At 51.5% G+C, this 21,415-nt stretch overlaps 2 protein-coding genes and 1 long non-coding RNA gene across 4 annotated transcripts in view; 2 read left to right on the top strand and 1 right to left on the bottom strand.

Annotated features, from left to right (window-relative positions):
• The window catches only part of LOC143373343 (uncharacterized), a 158,448-nt gene that overhangs the window by 78,540 nt on the left and 58,493 nt on the right, over positions 1 to 21,415 (bottom strand). The window lies entirely within an intron of this gene.
• LOC143373169 (uncharacterized) lies at positions 469 to 3,261 on the top strand. The gene is made up of 2 exons (XM_076820132.1): positions 469 to 480; positions 1,660 to 3,261. Exons 1-2 carry the CDS (start codon positions 469 to 471, stop codon positions 3,259 to 3,261), a joined length of 1,614 nt encoding a protein of 537 aa, XP_076676247.1.
• The window catches only part of LOC143373330 (dipeptidase 1), a 62,729-nt gene continuing 55,394 nt past the window's right edge, over positions 14,081 to 21,415 (top strand). The window contains exons 1-2 of one of the 2 annotated variants that reach the window (XM_076820499.1): positions 14,081 to 14,200; positions 15,186 to 16,949. In XM_076820499.1, the coding sequence (XP_076676614.1) occupies positions 16,825 to 16,949 (125 nt within the window). In that variant the 5' untranslated portion in view covers positions 14,081 to 14,200; positions 15,186 to 16,824. Of the gene's footprint in view, positions 14,201 to 15,026; positions 16,950 to 21,415 lie in introns of both variants that reach the window. The other variant, XM_076820498.1, reaches the window with a different exon arrangement.

Below are 21,415 nucleotides of genomic sequence, written 5' to 3'. Positions count from 1 at the left end.
CAGATGCAATCGCGTCTCTCGCTTCCGACTGGATTACGCCGGCACCAATGAAATACGGTTTAAGACAGGAAGTGGGGAGAACAGTTATTACCAGGTGGCCCGCGCGATTTCGAAGGCTCGTAAAATCGCTGGAGAATTATACAGTCTGCTATCGATCAGTCGTTTCCATCCATCAATTTCTACTCGTCCGAGCGAGTCGCTTCCTCCACTTTTTCACACTGCACCGGACACGATGGAATATCGAATGGTTAGGAATGAATTTCAGCGACTGAAACCGGGGCGATCGGGCCCGGTCGCGGTCCGCCGCGTATTATGACGACGATTAAAACATTAGGGCCCCGTCGTAACCGACAGCGGTGCTAAGCACGGAAGAAAGTACCGATTGCCAATTGCTCCGTATAAAAGTACGTTGTCGCTGCGCCTCGGTATCCAGTTGGCCCCCGGGCTGCACCCTGAAATAACGGCGACATGACGACGATGGTAAGTCCCTTCCCGTTATCTTACTCTCGCATTGCTCGCGGAAATTGCAGGCATTTTCGTGCTCTCCGTCGCGATATGCCATTCTTCTCACGTTTCCTTCAAGAGAATTCATGGATCCTTTGTGTGAGTCGCGTCGACACTGATTAAATTCCGGGCTAAATGGGAGCAGTCCAATTTTTCGAGACATCTGACGTGCCGCGTGAGCGCTATTTCTCTTATCAGCGGAACGAAAGAGTGCGCATAACGCGAGCGGCGTCAGACGCTCCCCGCTGACAGGTTAAACAGCGATTCCCAGCGGCCACTAATTCGCGAAGCTCCGCCGAAGGTAGACGAACCTCCCAGCGAACGCATCGCGCGTGTTTCGAATTCGCTAGGGGCGGAAATAAAATTTCTGATTGGATTTCGCGAATCCCATTTCTGGCCGCGGCAGCCGGGCACGCAGCGCGGAACAAAGCTGCACCCTAAAACGGTACGCTAATTCCAGATTGTATACGCCGCGTAACAGGGGACTCGGTTTTCTTTTCTCGCGTCGGATGTAGCCGTTGGATAACGCATAAATCATCGTCGAGGCACGGGAACCATTCGTTTCGCGCTAGAAACGCGCCGGCGCTGTTTCCTGATCGCCCGGGACAGCTGACCTCGCTGATTCTTCTCCCAATGTCGAGATTCGATTTCGATTCTCGTTTAGCGGGCCCCCGTTTCGGTCTTCGTCTTACCGTTCCGCGTTTTCTTGCCGGTGGAAAACTCAGTCGAGAAGTGGGACGAAACGCGATAAAACGAAACGAAGCGACGATTTACTGTATATTATCTCCGGTTCTTCCGCTCGAGCGTGCTCGTACCGCGCGGGGATAGTGGAGACACGCGAGAACAGCGCCGACCAAAATGATTCTCGCGGGCCTCGACGTTGTTTTATTGGGTCGGTTAGCCGAGCTAATGTCCGCCGCGCGAGCACCGTATCATAATGAATACGCTTGCGGCTAAGCGATTTTCGAAAATTAGTATCACCATCGTTGGCCGCTTTTGTGCTGGTCGTCAGATTGTAAGGGGTGAGAACGAATTCGTGGTGGGGCCTGGGGCAGGGGGACGTGATCTAGTAAACTTGATTTCTCGATTTTTCTGAAGCTCCTTGATATGTGATAATGGATCAAACGGTGTCTCTTCTTTTCTCTTTGTTCCTAGACGTGGCTTGCGGCCGTCGCCCTGTTACTGACAGCGGCGGCAGGCCAGGATTTGAAAGCATCGGAAGGGAATCGACCGCAGCTACTGCCGACCGGCTCTGAATTGGCCGATTTCATCAGGCTGCCGCGGCAAACCCAACCATCCCGGCTGTTACCACCGCGCAACTCTCCAGAAACGATTGCGGGCGTCGATAGACATCCTCGAAAACGACAATTAGTTGACCTTGCTGCGAATTTCCAACCGCTAACGCTGCCCTTAACCGGCCAACCACCCTCGCCGCTACTTCGAAGCGTTTTCGACTCGAGCACGAAGACCAGCGTCGAGCCCCGAGTTTCTTCCAGCCACCCTCAAGTGACCTTTATAGCCGCACAGACGGTTCCAACGCAACGAAGAATTCTCGACAGCCAGCCTTCCGCGTCCTTCTACCACAGCCACGGCCATCACCATGGGCACCACCATTCCCACCGTCATGGACACGATGCGCATCACGAGCACCACGCCAAGCATAAACACGATCATGGCCACAAGCACCACCAGGGACACGAGCATAAGCATGGCCACGAGCACAAACACCACGAGGGCCACAACCATCATCACGGCCACGACCATCACCATGGACACGACCACAAGCACGAACACGGTCATAAACACGACCACAAGCATCACGGAGAGCATCAGCATCACCATGGCCATCAGCATCACTCGAAGCACGAGCATCACGAGGAACATAAACACGATTCTGAGCATCACCACCATCATAAACACCATCATCACAACGAGCACCATCACCATCACGAGCATCACCACGTTAACGAACATCATCATCATCACACGCACAAGGAGACAGAGAATCACCATCACCACCACGGACACGATCACAAGGAGGACCACAAGCACGGGCACAAAGAGGAGCACAAGCATCACCATGGACACGAGCATAAACACGGGCATCACGAGGACCATCACCACAAACATGGCCACGACCACAAGCATGGACATCACGAGGAGCATCATCAGAAACACGGACACGAGCACAAGCACGGCCACAAGGAGAAACATCAACATGGACATCACGAGGACCACAAGCACGACCATCACGAGGATCATCACCACAAGCACGGCCACGAGCACAAGCACGGACACCAGGAAGATCATCATCACGCCCATCATGAAGAACACAAGCATCAACACCACGAGGAGCACAAGCATGGCCACGAGCATAAGGAGGAGCACAAACATGGCCACGACCATAAGCATCATCACGATCACAAAGAGGATCACAAGCATCACGAATCCCACGAGCACAAGCACGGACACTCGCACGAAGATGGGCACAAGCATTTCGAGGACCATCACCACAAACACCACCATGATAGCCATCACAAGCATCACGAGGGTCATCGCCAGTTTGACTACGAAAATCATGACCACGGGCACTTCAAGGGACTGGGACACTACTTCGAAGCTTCGCAGAACCACGAGGAGTACGTGTTTCCCGAAGAGGGCGAGGCGAGCTCGGGCAAGCCTCCAGTGGAGGATATTCTTAAAATTAAAAAGGAACCGGAAACTAGGCAAGCCGTGGAGCACACGACAGTGGATTAATCTTAGCAAAAATTATCACTCGAAACTTGTCAGATTTATAAAAGAGGGAAATTCATTTAGGTAGAATTACTCGATGAGAGTTGGCTTCTCTTGCAGCCTTGCGTTCGCTGGATAAACGATAACGGCAAGTTTATTACAAATTGTTTCCCGTTAGTGATCCTCGGTTGTATCTTTGTCGACGCCCGCGAAATATAAAGTTATCACAAGTTTATGATTGCCTGCTGCTGTCTATTAAGCCCTCTCCGCTCGAAAGTGGAACTCCGATAGGGGCAACGGTCTGATTCTCGTTTCGAAACTGCGGTGCCGTTTAAACTTTGGTCTCAAGATGTTCGGAAGCTCGGCACAAAGCGGATATCTTTCGTCCAACGAGAAATCACGGGGGAAATAAAGCGAGAAATCGACGCAGCGAATGTGAAAGCTACGGTACACGGCAGCGAAACGTTTAACCGATACAATATCACGTTGCGAAGCTCGCCGATGTAATTGAAGCAAAAGAATTATACTCGAGAGGGGCTGGCGATGCCAGCGACGTTAAATACTATCCGAGAAGCTTAAAACAAACTCATTCTACCAGCGTAATCCCATAATACAGATAGACACTCCTTGTTCTCTTCAATAATTCGCCGATTCGAAGAACTTACGGACGGAGGGAGAGTTGTAATCCCGGCTCTCAGCTCGCGATATCGATTTAAGCTCTCATCCTCGAGCAGCAGACGAGCACTGTCAAGAACGAAACAGGATTATCGGTAGTCCCAAACACGGGCCGTCTCCGGATGGAAAAAGGAAAACGTAGCGAATACCAGAAACGATAGAACGGAACTGGAATAGGGAAGAAACAATAGAAATCTCCGTATGAAACATACGCCGCGCATTGTTAGCTCATTTCCAGATACGATAAATATTTCACGTGAACTAAAGTACTCCACCCCGTATTAATAAAAAATTAAGTAGTATTGCCCCCATTTAACAGACCAGCGCCGAGTCTCTGCGCGGTACAATTCTAAAATACCACAGGCGATATTATTATTTCAAATAAACGGTTAATGGAGGTAAAGAGCGCGGTGAATAGAGAGCGGAGTGGGACACGCGAGAAAACGTACAAAAGTTTTCGCGGAAGCACTCGCCTATCGGGAACACGGGGCTACACAAAACGTTAATATTTCCATGCAGTTTGATCTGGTTCCGCGGCCTCCATCGGAACAAAGGAAACTTTCGGAATGGAATCGAAAAGCGGGGCTGCAACTAATTTCGAGGCGCAGATTATTTTCCCGCGATAACCGTCCACCCCCTGGTTGGACGGCGTCCCGTTGCCGCCTTATTGCGTCGCCTTCCAAGTTCCCAGTGGTGCCGCGATATCCTTCCAGGACGAGTTCCCGAGCAACCCCCGTCCCAGAGATACAGACTTTCCACCCTGCTAGAAAATTTCTCGCGTGCGTTGCCGGGAAATTGTTTTGCGGTCAACCGAGCTCGATAATCCGCAGCATTCCCGCCACTTGCGCGCCACTTGTGCGCCACGCAACTTTCCTCCTCCGTGGATGAAGTCGTCAATGCTCTATGATCGCCGAGGAAATTATAAGAGCGTTCGCGTAATAGAGTCCGCCCGACTGTTAGACGGGCACGGAAAGAAAGGAAATGGATCGAGCGCGAGGGCGCGAAAGGGGGAATCGATTTTCCAGGGAAATTCGCAAAACTAGAGATGTCTGGCGGCGGAATGGGTTAATAAATCGTTGGACGCAATAGATCCCAGGGAAACGAAGCGGCGAGGGGTAGGAGGAGAATGGTAAGAAGAGAAGTATGGAGGCCGCAAGACGCCACCTTGGGATTTAAATTGGTCCGGCAGGTTTATCAGCATGCATTGGCCGGCGCTTGGAAAGTACTCTAGCGGCAACGCTCCTTTTCCAGTTTTAGTTTCCTCGCCGTTTAGAGACGCGGCAGATAAGCCGGAGCGGGAGAAACCGAGCCCGATAGGGGAAACTCCATCGCGCGGAGTTGAGTAAATCGTGGACCGAATGAAAAGCCGTGGACCGTTCGAGCGTCGCGTTACGTTCGACCAATTTACCGAATTCTTCCCGAATCTCGTCCCAGACCTGCCCGCTCCGCGACGCCGACGCTCCGAACGACGCTTCGATAATTTCTCATCAATGTTCATTGATTCCAAAGATGACAGATATCGCGAGACCGCGAGTAAAATACTGCTCGTCAGACGCTGTGATTTCTGTCGGTCGCGGCGTGCCTCGTTAAAATCTGATCGATGGGATGAAACGACGAAGAGCGCCCACCACTTTGCGTACACGCTCCTAGTTTACACTACTTAGAACTTAGAACTGTCTTTCATCTTGTTACGGTTTAGAAACGCGGAGGATCGTGGCACGCCGGGGGATGAATGACAAAAGTTACCTGGAATGGTGGACGAATGAAAATCGAGCACAATTAGGCGCACAATAGAACGGGCCCGTATGAAAATCTTCTTCGAAAGTCGCCCGACCATGGACCGACGATTAATGCAAATCTCAGGACATAAAGCCGCTTTCGTGAAAGCTAACAGGCGACTGTTCATTAACGGAAAAGCATTGCATCCATAATTCAGTCGGCTGCCGACAGCCGACCGAAAGAGGTGGACTTTTTTTTCCAGAGGACTCCCGTCTTCGGACGGTTAACGAGAGACAAGACGAACCTCGGCCCGTTCTCGACGAGGAAAACAGGAAATAGGATGTCGACGGCGAAGAGGAATGGAAGCGCGAAAGGAACGGGAGCAGCAGGGTAGCTCTCTAGGACGTTGCATGCTAATGCTGGGGGATCGTTAATCGCGCGAAGGCCGCTTAATCGTTCTGAAATACACTCTGCCGGTTCTTCGCGAAACAGTTAGCATCCTCGAACGGTTTTGGGCCCCCGGAGTCCACTTCGAAGCGACGGGATAAAAAGGCAACGGGCCCGTGAGAACGCGATCTCCTCTCGGTCCAGATGTAATTACTGCTTCTTACGGAAGCGGCAGTGATATAAAAAGCAAAATTACGGGGCGCGTTTTCGCCGCTCGGTGGCCGCGATCTCGATCCTCATCGCCGGGGGACCGCAGGTTGAGCGATCGGTAGGAAAATTTGAGGGGAAATTTATGGGGATGAAGAGACTACGCGAGGACAAACGGGAGAAGAATAAGGGGAGAGAGACAAAGATAGGGGTGGTTGTTGATACCATGCGATGTAATTTCTGAGGCTTAAGGGGTATTCTACCCAAAAATTCGATTTTTTTTGTTGATTTTCTAATAGTTTAGGGTTTCGCAAATATGTCCATAAAATATTAAGGTGAAATAACTATTTTTAAATGAAAAAAATTACGATGGACAGTATTAGATGCAATCCTTAAAAGGAAAAAAGATTTTTTGAGAAATGTGTTATAACTTTTGAGTAAAAAATTTCCAAAGACCACCCTTTTTTCGGCCTGCTGACTGAGCATGACCCCTTAAGGCCGCAGCGTGGCACGTAGTCGTTTCCTCGACCGTAACTTTAAACGCGTTTTTCTCGAAACAATTTGTTTAAATCGGGCGCACATTTTTCTCAAAAACTACTGGACCGATTGAGCTAAAATTTTACACACATTCAAAGTGAATGTGTACCTATCGCTGGAACTAGAATTATATAAATAGTTTCAATACAACCTCCCCCACACCTTGTTTTAGCTCAAGAAAAGTCGAAAAAATCAAATACAAATTTTTAAACAGCTGCGATTTCGGTAACAATGTCCGGACTTGGTTACATCTACTTCGGGCGATAACTACACTCATATAGTTTTAAAAAATCTTTGGTACTTTCGTTTCGGATGACTAGGACGGCCGCAATTCGTGCGCCCGATGGGGCCGGTTTTTGATGACATGACCTGAGCTTCGGCGTGTAACTTGTACAAATTTCAATATAATGCATTCCAAAAATTTGTGTTGACAGTTCAAGCACTACTAAATATGTGTGCAAAACCCCTGTCCCGTAGGAGCGATAGGTTTTCCAGAATTAATTTCCAAATATCACCTTCAAAAACGAGTGTCTAGACTAGAATACCCCCTTAAGTTCGACGAAGCGGGCGCGCAGCGGCAAAAAAATTTTACCAACGCCGCAGAGGGAGGAACGAAGGGGGAGAGGGAGGCAGCCCGATGGAAAGGGGGCAGCGGAGCCAGGAAATCGGATCTGTGCCGCGAAAAGGAACTTACCGGAAGTTGCTCGCGCTGCCTCTTTGTCCCTTTCCTCCGTCAGTCCACGGAGTGTTTCCGAGGGAGTAAATTCATTCCTGAGCGGGCCGGCACGCTTGAAAAAACCCGTCGCCGGGTGATTTGAATTTAAGAGGCCGCTCGTGAAATCGCATTACGCGGGAAACGCCAGCCTCGAAATCGGAAATAAGCGTCTGTGCATATTTCTGCGCGGGAAATGGAGGAGGGGCAGGGGAAAGGAGGGCGGAGAATAGTGAATGGGACAGTTCGCGTTACCGCAGCGCGCTGCTCGAAGCCGGGACGATTTTTGGCGGACGAAGAACGATGAGGCGCGGCTCGATGGACGATGACTGGCGATCGGGAGCGAGCAATCCTGGCCCAGCAGAAGTTAGAATTGCAAAATTAATTTGAGGGAAAGTTTGCTAGAAGGCGAGGGAAAGCCCGAGGAAAGTTGAGAAGCGGGGATGAGGAACAGGGGGAGGCGGTCCCGATAGTTGCGCAAGGAGAGCGGAAACCAGCGGCGATGGTCAAGTTTCAAGCACTCCGCCCCTTTTTTCCCCCGAGTTCATAAGTAATTCAGCCGGCAAATACTTTAATTGTGCTAAGCGTGCTGGAACGACGCCACGAGATAATGCTGAACCTCGAGACTGACGAGTCGGCCTCCTTCCAGCAGCTGCGACGACGCGCATACATTTGCAATTCTCAGCCGCGAGACCGCTCTCCCCAGTTGCCTCCTGTCCACCTCTTTCTCCCTGATTTTTCCATCGCGTCGCCCGTCAGCGACCTACGGCCGACCAGCTTTCAACTTTAATCCGATGTCGAGGCTGGTTTTAGAAAGAAAAACGTGAAAGGAAGTTGCAGCTCCGAGGACTTCGGACAAGTTTTTTAGGAGTATTATTCTCTTGATGCACCTCTACCGTTTCACTGGCGAACGTGTAGTTTGTCAGAGACTTTCAACCCTACGCGTTTCTAGTTTTCTACTAGCGAGGTTCGTTAGCGAGTGTCAGGGCCGCGATAGGTGGCGCGCGATAAATTACTGCGAGCTGTATGCATTTGCAAATATCGTCCTCGAGCCACTTTCTTCTTTTACCACGGGGCGTTATTGGACTAAGGACCGGCGGGGCCATTAGAGAGAGGAGCCACGAAGACGCCGTTCAAGCCTGTCATTGACCTACCGCCGAGGCCACTTATAATAATGAAGACCATAAAAAGCCGCGGAACTAGATGCCCCGGGCACTTTTAATAGCCGTAAGATTTAATGTATTCCGTGTACCTTAAATTCCCCCGTTTAAAAACTTTGCCTGCCTCGCCACAAAGAAACAGATGGAGAAGGTAAAGGAAGCTCTATCGCGATGAACGGAGGATAGTATTTAACAATTAAGGAGTCCTTTATTGCGCCTGGAAGCCACTCGACGTATCCTTTACTGGTCGCCAAACAGCGGATGGAAGTAGAGAAAGACATTACGGGTGCGACGCGAGGCGAGGCGTGGGAGCTATTGGAAGAGAGAAGCTCGTGGAAAACAGAGAGAGAGAGAGAGAGAGAACGGTCAGTTTCCTTTCGAACCCGCGTCTCCGTTCAGAGATCGTTCCTCACGGCCAAGGGGAGACTTTTACCAGCTCCCGACCGTCGCAAAAACCTGAATTGTCCCCTTGGCGCAATTGTAAACAAATTATCTTCGCTATCTCCGGAGCCGTGGCACTATCAAGGAGCACAAATAAAACTTAATTGCGGCCACGGGTCCCCCCCTCAGTTCTCACAGGGGCGTTTCCTGCACTGTAACATTAATCACCCGGGCTTTCCTTTTTAGCGCCCGTTAATTCTTCGCGGGGAAATTCGGCGAGGCGAGCACACGGCCGGGCCCTGAGGAGGACGCGCGTAACAATCGGGCCATCAGGAGCAATCCAGCAGGTATTTATCGATAATCGATCGTAACCGAATCGCGGCCGATTCCATTCTCCCTCGAATCCATCCTTCTCTGGCCTCCCCGCAATTCCTCCTTCACCGTTTCCCTCTCTTACGTCTATAGCTACCCCCGATCCTTCGTAGCTCGCCCACTTGGTCCCTTTTAAAGGGTAAAGGTCCGTTTACGAACGCAACCAGCCGCTTTCAAGGAGAATTTCGAAGATCATGTTTCAAGGTTTGCATAGCTTGCAGCGCGGCGTCCCGTTGCTTCCCCTCGACGTACATGAGGTTACGTGTACACGAGCTTAGACAGGTGCTTGAGCAACGGTCTGCGTGCCTTGGGGTAATTTCTCACAGGTGCGCCGCGTCGACCCTGCCACAGACGCAATCTGGCACCTCCAACAGCCAGACGGCCGTGTGTGCACGTGCACGTTTGTACACGCGCCACGCCTCCTGTCCTCTCGTCCCGCGATCCATTCCTCAGATAAATGGCCCTATCGCGACACGTCCTGCCGTTCTGATCCCCAGGATCTCCGCCAGCAAGTCCTTGTCCCTTCGCCACACCGATAATTTGCGCCCCGAGGTTTTAATAACCCCAGTCGACGACTTGTTTGGCCGAGATTACGACGATTAGAACGCGACAGCTCCTTTGCGGAACGTCCGAGGGGAAGAAAGTTGACCGACGGATGCGAATTTTTATTTTCCTTCAAAGCTAAACACCGCAAGGAGAAATAATTGCAAGGGTCAAGTGCCCGCGGCGAGGGCGGAATAATTCACAGCGGCGAAAATGGGCCGAGGGAGCTTTTGAAAAATCGTCGGAGCCCAGAATTTTCAATTATAATCGGCCCTAGCCGTGACTGCCGCCCGAGGGGGATTCGGCAAATATCCTCAGCCCGCCCCGCGATAGCTCAATAAAATCGATATTCGAGCGGGCCGAGCTAATGGCAGGTATCGCGTAACGTGGCTGATATCGTTATTACGCTGAGATCGCCACTTTGGGCGTGGGCGCCGTTTAAACGGAGCGCCGGCCAATCTCTCTTCGAGCCGGTGTCCCGAAACCAGCCTCGATAGATCCACCCCTAGCAGCTATGCACGCGTGTATCGGCCTGCTGCGGCTGTATTTCGAGCGACGCGGCAAAAAGTCAGCGCGAAAAAACAAGAAGCTCGCTCGAGCATAAAACCCACGCGACCCGCGGGCAAATAATTTTCAATTTATCCGCGGCAGATTAGGGAGCACTGTCACGCGAACCGGCGTTTCCTCAAAACTGTAAACCACCGTCTGCCTGGTAATTTCCTCCGCAGAAATTGCATGCCTAAAGCGAGCAATCCGGGTGACGGCCAGGTTTTTTTATCGCGTTAACTGGTCTGACGTTGTCGTTATTACGCCAGCCTCGCCACTCTCCGTCGTGGACACAATTTTCACAGGGCAGAGAGAGGAACGTCTCGCGTACACCCTCCTGGAGAACGTCTAAATCTGACCGCGACTGCACGGGCTGGCCGAAGGGCGTGCCAGTCACGCGACTGATCATCGCCGGGACAGACAAATTGTGTTACCGTCTGGCCTGTAATCCAGTCATGAAACCCTATACTACTGAAGTTATGACGCTCGATTTTTTTTAATGGGGTACTAGCCTCCATCCCCCACGAGTCCCGAGCTCGCCCGCGTGCTCGGATAAGACTGGATGACTCATTTTCAAAGTAACTCGGGCCGTGGGCGCGTTGCACCGATGAGAGGGACGTTTTAGTTAAAAATATAACGATCAAATGAAACGCGGAGAAGTGAAAATAGAGCCTCTCCTCCAGTGTTCGGGGATTATTTTTCCGCGCAGCTAGCTTGTACTGTGAATTCGAAAAACGAAACCACATTTCCATGGCGTAGCTGCGAATTCACCGCAGAAAGGAGATCACTCGCGTTGCGCGCGGCTACGAAATCGGAGATACTGGAACGTATACGCGGATCGAATCGTCTGCGACCCTTGAATGCAGTCCGCGCGCGATCGTTTTGTTCGGTGCTCGCCGTTTGGACGAGCGACAGGCATCGCGATGGCTCGCGTTCGCGCGAGACGTCCGACGAAGTGCTCGAGACGTCTCGTGCCAGGCGGGAATTCGCGCCTGGATGTTGCCTGTCCCTCGTTTATACTTGTCGCGATAATCGAGTGTCGTCGACTGCGAGGGCCGCTCCATTGGATCAGGGCCAGTCTCTGGCCGAGGCCGCGACGCGCAAATTGCGTCCGCCCGAGCACGCCAAATTGACCAAGGACCGAGGGAAAAAGCGGCGATTCGGGAAACGTGAAGAATCGCCCGTTTCCGGAGCAACGAGCTGCGCCCTCCATCGAGAGCCCCTCTACCGGAGGAAATTCCTGGCGCGCCGATATATATACCCACAAAATTACCCTTTTTAAAAAAAAGGTACGAAAAAGAGCGCCAAGTATATAATCCGATCAAAAAGAATCTTATTTAAAAACATTGTCGTAAATTAATATAAATTTAATAATGTGCTATGTTTAACTTTACAAAAGTAATGATATACAAAAATTGCGCCAATTATCACAATGGCTATTTATACGAAGAAAAAATGTATTAAATAATATTAAGCAGATGTATTTTTAGACAAATAAATATTTTAATACGAATAAATATTTTATTCAAAATACTTGGCGCTGCTCTCCGAATTGGTGTTGTTAAGCTGAATAAATGTGTATAAATTGCATTAAAATCTTTTTCTTTCTTTCTTATCTCAGTGGTGTCTTGTCTTGTTTTATTTATTAACCAAGACAATTAACATTTTTTCTCGGAGATCGAATATCTCAGCTCATAAGGCACGTGGGAACAAAGCGAAGACACTTTTCTGATGTAAATCAAACCCAAGCTATCCATTAAGACCATTCAACACTTAATCGAATCAGCCGTTATTGAGATTCGGTAATCTCAGGGTTTTTCCAAAAACTGCTCGGCGTAATATATCCACGGTAGTGTCTCGCGATGCGCATATACCTACGTATACTTGGCGCGAGACACTACCGTGTCTCTTGATATCGCGCATACGTTCGCCGCGTATTTTCGCGGGGGACGCGATCGGCGTATCGTTTCTCCTCGTTAAAGCGACGCGGTGATAATTATTCCATTCCGTGTCGCTAATTACGGGGATCGCGAGTCGGCTCCGAAAAATCTGCAACACAGATTTTTCACAACCAACCACCCACCCGCCTCTAGTTTCCACTCTCCGTCCCTAATGATTTTCCATAAATTCATCGCGACTCGTTTTAAATAACTATCGAGCCTCTAACCGTTTCCACGGCTCATTCAGAATTCATTTTCCCCCGGGGTAAAGGCATTTCGCGCTTCACTCTTGCTGGGCAAGCTGAATCGAGCCGTGTTTGCGATACGGGGCGAGATCGTGTCGTTATTATAGCCGATTTATAACCAGACTCCTCCTGACTTTTTCCAGTATGAAGATTGAAGTATGGCGATCGTAACGCGAACGAGAAAGTGGTCGGGCGAAGCCTCCAGTGTGTGGCGTTTGCGAAACAGAGGGGACACCGTGCAGCCAGGCAAAGCTGGATGACGTTAACCTGATTTATGGTCGAGGCTACGGAGCCTTTTCGGAATTTGCATTACACCTGGAACGAGACGAATGAACGTCCCCCGCTGTCTGCGAGGACAGGCGAGGGGTTGGAGGGAGGGACGGCGCGGAAGAGAAATGCGTGGAATAGGGAGAGATTAATCCGGGCTAACGGAATCAAGGGTAACTCGATAGAAGTGGCACGATAGCGTGTCCTGCTGAAGGACTTTTCGCCTTCCTACGTGTCCCTTTCTCTCTGTCTCAGGTGGGTCCGTTTATCAAGCTGGCACACGAGGAATCAGACTCGTTCTCTTCAAACACCCCGTCCAGTTCGTTTGACGGATTTCCAGCCGGTCGTACAGACCTGGCCAAGGGGGGAAATCTCTGACAACTGGCGAAGAACCCGGGGGACGGTCACGAGGCAGAACTGGCACGCGGCCCTATCTTCACGGATTTAATCGAGCCCCATCGACTGCAGCGGGGCTATCGCGTTTTACGATCGATTCGAGACCTAGCTGTCAGCTGGACCAGCGGTACGGATGAAACATTTCCTCTCGACGAACCGAGACGAGTTTCGTCCTCCCTCGAATGGCTACCGATAACGTATCGATGCTTCAGAGACTTTCAGACTTCACTTCCCACTGTACTATCTAACATCTACCCTCGGCTATAAACTCCCCTCCGTAAGGATATTCCAGCGTCCGCTTGCTAGTTAACTTCCTTAAACGTCTGATCGTACGCCGACAATACTACTTTCAGGAGAGAGAAATCACTCTCATCCATGGAGAAAACGCACCGGAGCACCAATGGGAATTCCAATTCCACTGTAAACTAGCCTGTGGCCCAAAGAATCTACCGGTGTACCATCTGAACCCACGGCGTCTGGTTTCCTCTCAAGTTTCCGCGCGGCGGGCAGTTGCTGGCGATTCGAAAAACTCCGAACGCGGACGGTGGAGCGTCGCGAGATTGTGGCGCGGCGCGTCCGAGGGGACAGCGGTTCCAGGAGAGGAGGCAGGAGATAGGCGAGTGGAGCGAGCCGTCGAGCGACAGAGGCGAATGGATCTCTTGCTGGAAGAGAGGAAGATCGTCGAGAGCAACGGAGGCGCCTGCGCCCTCGCCTAGACCGAGTTTCTGCGTACGTTTCCATCAGTCGGGTCTTCAACTCCGGACCGCGAACAACCAGTGATCGGAGCCGCGCCACCCGGCCCAGCCGGAAACACCCTCCCGACGCTGCCTCGCGAGCGGAAACGCGTCCACCGCGCGCGCAAACGAGGCTGAGAAGGTTCATAGTGAAACAGTTACATCGAGAGGCTTCCAGAGTCCCTATCCCCTCGGTCCTCCACGTACCAGCACTTCTCCATCGCCGGTGAAACCAAAAGTTTCACGAGTTCGCTAAACTTTCGTGCACGCGCCGAACCACGGACTTGCACCGGGCGGCTTTCCGCGTTGCGCTCCTTTCGCGGTAATTTCGCGAGATAGCGTGGAAGTTTGACGGGTCGGGATATTTAAGTGAAACTGGATGCATAACTCTACCCAGTGTTTTTCTGCCGACATGAACGGGTGTCAAGTTTAACGAGAAACGCGTCGTGGGAAGTTTAGAATCGTCGAATGAGGCGGACAGTTGAAGTCCTCTCGAGTTCTGTTTGACAGATCGCGAATGCTCGCGCGCCAAGTAGAACGATCGGGTATTAAGAGAACTGGAAACGAATGGATCCTCGATCGAGCGAGGGGCGTTTAAAGGGAAACGAGCAACGGGGCCAGGGTGATTCTGTCAAGAAGGATCAAAGGGTGCGATCGTTAACGTCGTTAGCGCTAATTAATCATCGGCATCCAGATAAATATTGTGTATCAGGCCTGATAACGGGGGCGCGGGCTTGCGGTCGTGTCTGCCGATAATTATGAACAGGCTAACTCATTAGTCCCAGTCGACGTTAACGGCCTCGTTGCGAACGCTCGCGCCGCCCGTTTCGACCGCGTTTCTCGGTACCGTTCAATTGTTAATCGGGTTTATGCACCGTGACCGTCCAACGAAAGAAGGCGGGCTCGTAATTTCCTCGGCAAGTAATTAGATTCCGTCGAACCCATACCCTCTTTCAACGAGATTACAGACCTCCTTTGTCGCAACATGGAACAATAAAAAAGGAAAACACTTCGATCGAACCCATTACTTCCTCCTTGAATCGCGGCACTGTCCTGGAACGGGGCTCTCGAAGCCACTCTCCGCCGTTCCTGGTGACGAGGAACTCCGTGAGAATTGTTCTCAGCAGACGGTCCAGCCGGGCGGAAGAAAATATTTTCGCGCAGAGATCGGTCGATCCATCATTCGGTGGCGTAGCAGGACGAGAGAGCGCGGAGGAGTCGGTTCCACTGGCCGGGCTAGCGGGCGTAATTAATCGCGCGACTTAATCGAGTGGCGAATTAATCGGGACAGATTTACGAGCGCGATACCAGCCGCGATCATGAAGTATCTGAGGCGCGTGCAGATGATCGCGCGGCGGTCGCAGATGAAAAAGTCCGCACGGGAGCGTGGCCTAGCCCGCGGACGTTAAAGGGACAGGGGACCGTACATCACCAGCAGCCACGTCCCGGAACACCGATTCCCCCTGGCCAAAAAGGAAACGATCGAGCAAAACGTGCTTTTCACGCTCGACTCCGCCGGAAGCTCGGGGCTTCCTGCTCGTGCCGCTAATTAATCTTCCGGCTGCAGCGTTCGCGGTGCCCCGGCGGCCAACGACACCCGGAGGGGTCCACGCTGCGGGATAAAATCGCGCAGAAGGCCGCCTGACAGCCGAGGAGCAGGGTGACGGAGCCGGTGGATTCGCGAGGCAAATAATTCCAACAGAGACCAGGCTCTAATTAGCAAGCGACGAGTGTTTCCGCGGGGATGCTTCGATTTCTGGTCTACGAGGCTCTGATCAAAGGATCTGGCGATGGCTAGCAAGCTGTAGGCCCTGGAAAGACGCTGCCCGAGGACCCTTGGATAAAGGCGAACCAACGTGTCCCTCCTGACAGGGAAGCTTCTATCGTGGGATCGACGAGCGGATAAGTTTGGCAAGCTAATCCAGGCTGGAACACGGGAGGGAAAATCCTCTGGAACAGTGTCTCTGATCAAAGCGTCAGAGTTCACCGGGCACCGCTGTACTTCCGACAGAGAGAATTAAAAACACCGGATAGGATCGTGCGTTGATCCCGCGGCACTGAAACTTCCCCGTTGAAAAGCGCATCGCTATATCGCTTCTGCATCCCGGGCGCGGAAATTAGAAGCAACCGGCGCGCGCTCCGGCAGGAGTGAACGCGGAGATAAGAAGAGGACAGTTGGATGGCCGTGGAAAAAAGGCGGAAGAGTCGCGGGGACGCGAGCCAGGAAACTGGGGAAAGCGAGGGGATAAACGGACGAGCAAAGTTTCCGATAGAAAACCGAAAACTTGGAATGAAGTGGAGAATGGGAGGCTAGCGTGACCACGAGATAACTCCGGGCGGATTTAAAGGGGGAAAGGTGGTCGATGCGAGGGAGTGGAAGCGCGCGAAGATGCCCGAGGACAAATGCACCGGAAATAAGAGAAAATCGAAGGGGTCGAAGAGCAGCGATCTCTGAAAGCGTCGCTGCGGGCTGGACAGGGGTAGCCGATAGAACAGAGCGAAACATCTGGCTGGGTTCTCGCGGGATTGAAAATTTCCTGGTGGCGATATTTCACGGTCAAGGGGCCCGGCCGACAATGACGGAGGGTCGCGACGAGTGAACGGCGACGGAGTGGTTAACGTGCAGTGAAGAGGGACAGCGCGCAACAGACAGGAAATTGTAGAATCGCTGCTGGGAGTGATATCCCCTGCGGGTGAGCCGGTCAGCCGACGGTGATGGCATGAGGACATTAGTAAGGAGGAGCTGCGGGTCCAGCGAGGAAGAGGATGAGGATGGTGGTGGGCGTGATGGTCCTTGGTCAGCTACTGACGAGGATTTTGCTCGCCGCCCATGCTGGGGACCGACTCGCGGCGGCTCGCAGAATACTCAGGGACGTGCCCTTAATAGATGGGTAAGTGGACGGGGTTGCTTCGAGTTGGGAAGGGAATCTGTGTGGTATGAGTGGAAAAATGTGATGGAGATTGTAAAAGCAACAGGGCGAAGAGGGTAGCATCGAGTTTTTCAGCGCTGCCGTGTATTATAGCTTAGCTACACCAAAGTGGATAAGTACTTTATGCCTGAGGCAGCCAGCAGTGAGAGGCTAAAAACACACTTCATGGCTTTCCCTTCAACTTATAAATGACCTACAAAACACAGACTCTAATGGTATGTAAAGCGATACCTCCTAAATGGGTTTTTAGTCACTGATTAAGGGGTGGTGCAGAGTCAAGACATCTATCCGCTTTGATATAGATCCTTAGTGGGGTGGTGCCTAAAAAGTATACAGAGACCTGGATCGTTGACTCTCGAGACTCAAGGTTCGCTATCTTCATCGCTTAACCTTCCGCGTCACTATACTCCTTCCAACGACAAACACGCGTCTCGTTCGATAAGCGCAAAACGTGGCATCGTTACGCGAAGCTTCCGTGCGGTCGATTAGCGCGAACTGCCGGGATAGAGAGGGCAGATAGGAACGCGCGAGTTCTCTTTGGATCGTAATATTCACCGTAGTGTCTGAAGAGACCGTCCCATCCACCTGTCCTCGTAGTACTCGAATTTTTGGCGCAGCGTTCGTAAAATTGTTGAAATTTTAATGAATAACTGAAAGCTCCAGTGTAATCGTTAACTCGAGTGTCGTTGAGGCACGAGAACCGCAAGGCACGAATTTATAGCCGGCGAGAACAATGTCGTCGTAACGACGAGCGCATGGACGACATTCTATGGGCCGAGCGTGCCTCTAATTACACTGGAATTAAACCTGAAAGGAATGTCCCCCCGTGTCCGATTTCGCGATAAACTGTCCAACGATACGAGCGGCCCGCTCGCTTTTTCATCCCCGGCGAAACGAGGCGGGCTTTCCTTCATCGCACCCCCGTGTAACCGTTTCGATTTCGTGCCGTCCATCAACGCCGGCGTGAAATCAAATTTCTCCGCCGACGATATTGCAGCGCGGATCCTCGGCAATTCGTTTCAACACGCACACGTACTCGTCGATCTCGCGCGGGTTCCTTCGTCTTCGCTCGGATTGTGAAATCGCGGCGTGCCACGTACGCGAAATTGAAAAACTCACGGCGCAGCGGTACCGCGGCACAGAGGTTGCGTGTAAACAAGAGAATTAATTGCTTTCCGTTCGCATACACTCGGGACCCGGTCGAAGCTTAAAGCCGAATCGGGTGGACACGTTGGTTGTTTCGAGCGACCCGAGCTTTCCCCGCGAACAGAAACATTCGTAGGAAAGACCGCCGAAAGTGATTAACCCTACCAACCTCTATAGGTGGTGTCCACTGGAGTCTATCGGGAGTCACTGTAGGGATCGTTCCTCCATCGTTCGTGTTGGAGGAGAAAGAACGGTGCGATTCAATTGGACGAAACTCGAGAGTCGTGCATTTTCCCAGAGATAATGAGAAAGTTTCGCTAGTGCGGGAAAGAAAAGACGTTAATGGAGGAGAGAGAATTAAGCGGACTAAAAGAAAAACGAAGGAATTGAAACGAGGCAGCCCTGAGAGCGGACCCTGCAAAGTGTGGAAGAAATAGGAGCAAGATAGAATTCAGCTGGGGGATGGCCCGTGGCTATTGGTCCTAGGGTCTTCTCGGGACACTAGAGGCTGGATACAAATTTCCGCTTCCCCTCTGACTGGAGCGAGCCCCTGTGTCTCTTCTGGCTACTTCCGCCGGTACATGTTTCACTCGTGCGTCCGCCCGTACGCTCGTGTGCACCTACGTCATTGGTGCACGGGCTTGCATCGATGTCTGACTCGAAATAACCTGTCGGATCGAGAGGCAACAATGGCCCTCGTCGTCACGGGCTTCCCCTCTCTCGCCAAATTCTCAATGATCGACCGAATTTTCTTTCCATTCCCCTTGCATACCGAACCGTCGCGAACGATTACAACGGGACAGCAAAAATTCCGTCGGCAAAATACGTTTTGCATTTAAATGGGAGCACCGTCGCTGAACGACGTGTGCCCTTCTTTCAAAGCCACGGCCGCAATTGCGAATCCATCAGCGGCCGCGTCTCGGGAATAAAGCAGCAGGTACCACGCGATAAAGACGTGAATGACCCTTTTGTTGTTGCAAATTACAGTCTTCTGCTGGTTGCACAGACCACGAGCGGAACCTTTCACTCCTCTGGCTCGCTTGATAGAAATTCGAGAAGTCCTCCAAGGTATAGCGAATAAAAGGCCACCCCTCACCCCCGCCCCCCGCCCCGTAGGGGAGAGGAACACGAGCGATTTCGCCGATTGTCGACGACCCGAAGGCGATTCGTTACCGATAACGAGTGAAAGCCTCGTCGAGCCTATTGTGCCCCGTATAATAGTTTGCATTTTTCCCCCTCGTGCCGAGGCAGAGGGAGGCGACGCAAGAGCGATAGGGTTCAAGAGCTTACGTAACAATCGCGCGACCAGCGTCGTCGCGTTGTCCGCGAGACCATGAAAGTGGATGAAACAGTTCGATGGAATTCCCAGATCCGGCGAATCCATCGCGTTCCGGCTTAACCCTCTAGCGCATAGATTTTTAATTCAGTTGGGAAATTTAAACTAGTCTAATTCGGGGATGAAAAGACCGAATCCGATGTCTGTTTTCAATTTGGAGGACTGGGCTCCCCAGAGCAACCTTCTGGGTCACCGCCTTAAGGCGGGAACACGTAGCTAGTACAGAAAATGTAGTGTCTCTTTTATAAAATAAATACTTTATTTTTAATGAAAAACTATGAAAAATGTTAAAAAAAAATATAAATTTATGATATAATCGAGAATTATTTTATTGTGCATTGTGAAATTTAACAAAGCACAGAAGAAGCGCGAGAAGCCATCGCGAGCTCGCCTAAGGTCGATATCAGATATATTGGCCGGTGAGTTAATTTTCGCGAGCAGCGATCGAGGAGAAATCAGCCACCACCATGTGACGATCGTGGATTTGTCAATTGGAATTGAGTGGTCCCCGAAGGGTATGGTGAAGTGCCTGAACGTAGCCGTATGGCTGTTATTTATTCTGAGCGTAATAGTCGTGTGCCTTACGAAGGTATGCGTAAACCAATACGAGATGAAAATGTCGAGAAAGAATCAATCTGCTGCCCAATAAAACTCCTGAATTTTTTCGTAGCTTACTTCTTTATGTACATACGCACTAGAGGGTTAATTCAAATCGCGAGGACACGCACGTGGCAAACGAAAAATCGCGTTCTGCTTCAGCCTGAAAACGAATGGAACCCCTTTTCAATGAGAAACACGTTTCCAACGCGGCGTGGTTGTTTCAGCCCCTCACCAATGAAATTGCAATCGCGAAACGCAGCAAAGGACGGCTCGGGAAATCGCAGGAGTACAGTTTTCCTTTGCGACGGATTAAACGAAATCCAACCTGTAATTGTTACTGTTTAACGTGCCCGACTATAAACAGACACGGCTTCAAACATCCCCCACCCCCCTGCCCCCCGGTTTTTCAGCCGCAAAGCTGATAACCCGCTCGGACAGTAATTACCTCCCGTTCAACCAGTGTGTTTAGAGCGCTCATTGCCGCGCGGAAATATTTAATTACCTGGACCACTCGAGCCGCGAGACCGTCGAGGGTAACCCCGGCTGGATTAAGCAGAAAGAAAAGGGTGCAAAGCGGCTCCTTTCGAGCATTTTGCCGCGGAGAAAGGCACGAAATGAGGAGATACGGTCCGAGTACGTTTCGCCTGGTCCGCTTGACCGAAACTCTCGCGAGCTCTCTCGCAAGCCCCAACTCTAGAGGGCTTTGAAAATCCAACTCCGCCAACTGTGACTTCTTCAATTGAAGTTTCCCCTTTTCTTTCTTCCTTCTCCCCGTCCCGTGGCGTCGAAAAACTTCCCTCTCGCCTTAACCAGAACCAAATCAAAATTCTAATAATCCCAAAAACATCAAGGATTCGACGATCCCGCGGAGCAACAAGTCTCCAGGTAAACAGTCATCGAGCCAGTTGGACCACCGTGTCTCGTGTTTCGCGTCTCACATGGAAAACCCAAGTCGCCCCGTGTCGCTGCATAATGCAGCCTAAATCGCGTTAAGGCTTTCCATAGAACGTTATCGTTCTTCCGGGGGAAGGCTTGGAATACAGACGATTTGAGAGTTCGTGCACGCGGGGCGGTCGTATCCGCTCAACGGCGCATAAATATATAAGCGCACGGTAACGGGCACGTAGAGGGAACGGCGTGCAAGTAGCGTCCACGATGATGCTTAAAGCTTGAAAGCAGAAAAGGAGATTTAGGCCGACGCCGAGTTGGCCGAGCCGGGGACGGGGCACGGCAAGAAGCCGATGGAGGAGAGGAGAGCACCTATACGAGCGTCTCCGTGTAGTCATCGACGGGTCGCTCGAAAATGCGTTCGCCTCGGGAATCTGATTTACCCAGCTCGTTCTCC

Source organism: Andrena cerasifolii, chromosome 9 (assembly GCF_050908995.1).
Source record: "Andrena cerasifolii isolate SP2316 chromosome 9, iyAndCera1_principal, whole genome shotgun sequence".
Lineage (NCBI taxonomy): Eukaryota > Metazoa > Arthropoda > Insecta > Hymenoptera > Andrenidae > Andrena > Andrena cerasifolii.
Note: the sequence above shows the minus strand (reverse complement) of the source record. Positions and strands in the feature narration are given on the sequence as shown.